Raw genomic sequence first — 4,878 nt, forward strand, 5'->3', positions numbered from 1 at the left:
AGGAGGTTTGTAGATCCTCCTCCCAGCAGGTCTCAGTGACTTCTGGAATCCAGCCTCTTAGTTAGAATTCAAGGGGAGGAGTGTCGGGGGGAGGCACAGTGCCAGAATTCCCATCTGGCCCTAGAGGCCCAGAGGAAGCCAGAGGATCTGGTAGAGCAGAGCCAGGAAAGTGGTGTGGCTCCCAGCGGCCCTTCCTGCCACCTGTAGGGCACCCAGGGGTTAATGGCACTCTAGGTGCCTCTCCCTTCTTGTTAACTCTGCCTTATTTCACAGTTGACTGCTCCTGTGGAAATTGCAATGAGGATGAACTCCAGGCAGCTGGAAAAGTACCGGGCCGCCCTGGAAAGGCTGCTGAGCGAGGTGCTGCTGTCCACCCAGAGCGGTAAGGGAGGGCGGCATCATTGCAGTTGGGGCCTGGCCTCTGCCCATTCCAGTGTTAATATTCTAGAAGGGAGCCTGTCTGAGCAGGGTTAGGGGACTGTGATTTGTTTTTTTGCTTTGTACTTGAGAACATGAAGCTGTCTGCTCCCGCAAGGGCGCCCCTCTGTCCCTGAACCTAATCAGAGAGCAGGGCCTGCTCAGATAGCTGCTGGTGCCCAAGGGGCCCAATTCCCCAGTCACGGGCATCTCAAAGCCCCGCCTCAATGGCTCAGGCCCATTTCCCCACCATCTTTCTGGCAGAGGGCTACAATAAACAATAACAACCCACCAATCCTTCCCTGCTGCAGATACGTTCCTTCTCTCCCAAAACACCACTGAGGCTGGTGGGTACTCTGAAGGAAACCCTGGTGCATTCTGGCCACAAAGCCTGCATTTTTTTTTTTTTTCCATTATTCTGTAAATCGAAGTCCTGAGTCCCATTTGGCCTTGCCCAGTTCAAGCTCTGCAGTTACTTGTGCAAAGCTAGATCTGGTCTGACAAACAGCCATTAATTACTTCTCGCAGTCCCCTGGAGGAGAGGCAAAGGGCAGAGAAGAAGTGTTCCAGGTGGAGAAACGGGGAGGTTAAATGACTTGCCCCAGGCTACAGAGAAAGCTAGAGGTAGAGCTTCCAGAAACCTGGCAAAACCTGCCCCTCCCGGGTGCCCCTCCTCCCTCGGACCTACAGGCAGGTTTAGAAGGTGATTTCATAAGCTCATAAGCAGACTTGCCCACACTACTGAGCAGCAAACCTCTTTGCTTTTCTCCAGCAGCCAAGTGACAGCCCACTCTGGGGAGAAGGTGGCCGGAACTGGGAGCCTTCTCTTACCCGAGAGAGGCCGTGTAAGTCCGCAAGACCCATCAACCGGGCTTGGAAGGAAAACACCCATGGAAGCAAATCCCCCTCCAACAAATAAAATGTGAAATATATAGAAACAGCTCTTTTATTTAATATCTTAATTTCCAAAGGTCAAACTTAGGTCATACCATAAAGGGGGGAAAAATAAAGCTCAGAGGGAGTTGGGACATAAATGGTGCATACATTAGCAAACCATGTGCCTTTTGTAAGTTCTGTGTTCAAATATTTAGACTGACAGAATTGGAAGATTTACACCAGCCCTTCTGTTATAGATGAGGAAACTGATGCCCAGAGGGATGGCATTTTTTTGCCCACATACTGAGTCAGTGGCAGAGTAAGGACTAGAATTCAGGTCTCCTGGTCCATTTTCTGTTTACCAATGAGCTGGAGGTCTAACGAGCCAGAGTTTGAAGTCCTCTGCACTCAACCCCTTGCAGAGTAACTTCCAGCTTGCCCTTTAACCTCAATGAACCTTTGCAAAAGCAAGGTCGTAATACTCACCTTGAGATGTGGGGACGAAAGCACCAGCAAAGAGCAAATTACTATTATTATTATCACCTTATGACTACATGCTCCAGCATCTGCAGCAAAATTACACAGCCAACCCACTCATTTCTGCCTTCTAAACAACACTGGATGGGAAATTTCATGCTAATTTAACATTAATGAATGTTCATTTATTTATAAGCTAAGGCCATATAGGAACCATAGGTTACTAGCAATTAGACACAGTGCCCATTCCATACTCCCACACATTCCAACCACTGTGGGAGCTTAGCCGGATAGTAGTTATGGGAAAAGAAGACCCCAACCCTTAAAACGGACCCTCCCTTAGGATGTTCTGAATGCTCCTGAGGAATACACTCGGTGCTCCAGACCCAGACCCCACTCACACGCTGCACGTTCATGCAGTTTCCAATGCACATAATCAACCCAAGCACAGCTGCAGGTTCCTGGGAAATGCTGACAAGACATCTGGTAGTTAAAGGAGAGAGGGCTGCGGCAGGGCATGTGGGCGAGAAAGGAGGAAAAGATACAGAAATCTATAAAGCATGCGACCGGGAAGAACGGCATCCAAGACTCCTGGCCCTTCTGAGTTCCACCATGTCAGTCATTCCATTATCTGTAATGCGCTCCAGGAAGCAGAAAACCAAAATGCTGTCTCTTGCCATGTGGAAAACACAGATTTTGTTTCTTTTCCTCACCCTCCACTCAGGTCTGCCCCTACAGTGAGACCACCTTCCCTCATCACCAGCAGGAGGTGCCCACTTCTGGGGCAAGGACCCCAGCACCCTTTAGGATCCTGGGTTTGTAGAGCAGCATTGAAATAGGTACCATGGAGGGAAATAAGACGTCGAGATTTTTCCCCAGGTGGTCTGCATTTTTTTTTATGGGAATTGGTTCACCAACCACAGGGGCACCCTGGGAAGTGTGAGGGTACTGCCTATTCTGCAGAACAGCCCTGTTCAAAGCTCAGTGCTGCAGGTGGCTTGTCCCCCACCCTCATCCAGTGGCCTCTGATGTGCTTCTCGGTAATGAGCCTCAACAGCGACCCAGCCACCTCTTGCATCTTCTATATGCACCATGCCCTGGGCCCTGTTTAGATGTATCAGCTCCTTTCTTCTCTCCTTTCCTTCCTTTTGCTGTGGTTCGATTTCTCACAATCGGCTCAAATAATTATTTTCCTCCAACGAGCTTCTCCAGTTTCTAGGACAGCAGACTCAATTGCTTACAGGATCTGCACAGCCTTGAAAGAAATTAAAATTGAGGGAGAGTCGGGGAGGACTCTGTGAGCTAAGCCAAGAGAAAATAACCATGTTTTCACAAAACAGAAGGAGAGATACATTCTTCGTTAAAGCTATAGAATGCCTGGACCAGGACCCAGCCAGGATCAGAGATGGGGAGAGGGCCCAGGGGAACCAGTCAGGTGAGGACGCAGCTCTTTCCCACATCTCGCCAAGGTTTATCCAGCAAAATCTGCAAGAATCTCTCCAGATACTCTGCAATTACGGAGTTACAGATTACCTGTCTTCATTTGGAATGTACTTTACACTTAGCAGGACCACGGGTAATTATAGGGCAACCTGAACCTAGCTGCAGAAGATGGAGATGATATTTTCTCGGTAACCACATCAGTGTGATTTTATAATTACTGAACTACGTGGATTTACTGTGAAATTGAATAGTTAAAAGCAAAGAGTAATTGCCTGATATCTGTACTCTGTAATTTAGTATAATCTAATCATGGACAAAGTCCAAAAGAAACTATTCTGAAAGCATTACATTTTTCTTCACACACAATCCGTTATTGACATCAGGGGATGTGTTCTATGCCTCTTAAGGAACTCTTACCCACAGATATCAAAGTGTGAGAGGGCCAAAAGAGTGAGAGTTTTGGTTCATTCTCATGAAAAGCAGGTGACAAAACTGCCCATTAAGTCTGTTCTAGCACTTCTCTATGACCCTCTTTACCTCTTCATTAACCTAGAGAGATGGAAAGTGTGACCCTCCTCTTCCATGGCACTGAAATGAGGCAACAAGATGTTAGGCAGTGCTGGAGCCATTCCAGCCAAAATCTATGCCCCGAATGACACCCGTATTGTCCCCGCGTTTCGACTACACTCTCCCGGTGGCTCCCAACAGTGTGGCACTATCCATGACGTGGTTTGAAGGAACCTCAGATTAGCTGAGAGGGACAAATGAGGCTGGCGATGAAGTGGATCAAGGACAAGTCCATGTTCTCTGAGTATCTTTAAGACCTGATAAATGCGTACAGGGCTCTGCAGGAAGAGGAGGAGAATGGAATCCACTAAAAGATTTATGGCTGTTATTATTATAAGGCTCTGCTGAGACAGACAGAGGTCAACAGGACGGCAGGCAGCGTGACAGCCCTCTGAGAATCCAGAGTGAACTCTGAGCAGCCCCTAACCTCTACTGAATGTGTGGATGTGGTTACTAAGTAGATTTAGACACTGGAGTTTGTTTTTCCTCTTTTGCTTTTAATAAATCAGAAAGACCGACCACAGCCTGAGCTACTCACCTTTACAAAAAAAGCACAACACAGTGATGAGAAAGGAGGGCACACAGGGCAGCTGTTGATTTTGCGATATTGCCCTTTTCTTTAAAATATGGGTTCCCATACTGGACAGGTCCAGCTGAAGAACACTGATGAAGACACAGAAAGGCAGACTCTGAGAAGGCCCACAAGGGCCTCATGGGCCCCATGGCGGAGGGTGGCAATGAAGCACTGAGGCTGATCCCTGATGGAGAAAACACAAGGGTTGGTGAAGGAAGTATGGGGACAGTTGTGTGGAGGAAAGTGAACAGCAACAAGCTGACTTCACTAAAGCGGGTGTGACGGCATTGGGGACAGAGACTATTGATGGAGGACCAGAGAGGTTAGAAATCCAGGGAGGGCGCAGGACTAGAGCAGGGAGTTCAGAAGGAAAATGGAAAAGCAGAGACCTGGGAGAATGATTGACTTGTGAGGTTTTTTTTAATTGACTTTCTCAATCAGATTGTGAGATTTCTTCTTGGAGGGGGTGGGGAAGGGAAGCACTGATCAGCAAACATTCTCTAAGTGGCGACACACAAAGCCAA

General features: G+C 48.0%; 1 protein-coding gene across 1 annotated transcript in view; it reads left to right on the forward strand.

The window, feature by feature from the left end:
* MLN (motilin) overlaps window positions 1-3,650 on the forward strand; it is an 8,221-nt gene extending 4,571 nt beyond the window's left edge. The window contains exons 3-4 of the mRNA XM_025043693.1: window positions 274-382; window positions 3,637-3,650. Of these exons, the coding sequence (XP_024899461.1) occupies window positions 274-382; window positions 3,637-3,650 (123 nt within the window). The remainder of the gene's footprint in view (window positions 1-273; window positions 383-3,636) is intronic.
* The last annotated feature ends 1,228 nt before the right edge of the window (window positions 3,651-4,878 follow it).

This window comes from Pteropus alecto, unplaced genomic scaffold (assembly GCF_000325575.1).
Source record: "Pteropus alecto unplaced genomic scaffold, ASM32557v1 scaffold202, whole genome shotgun sequence".
Classification (NCBI taxonomy): Eukaryota; Metazoa; Chordata; class Mammalia; order Chiroptera; family Pteropodidae; genus Pteropus; species Pteropus alecto.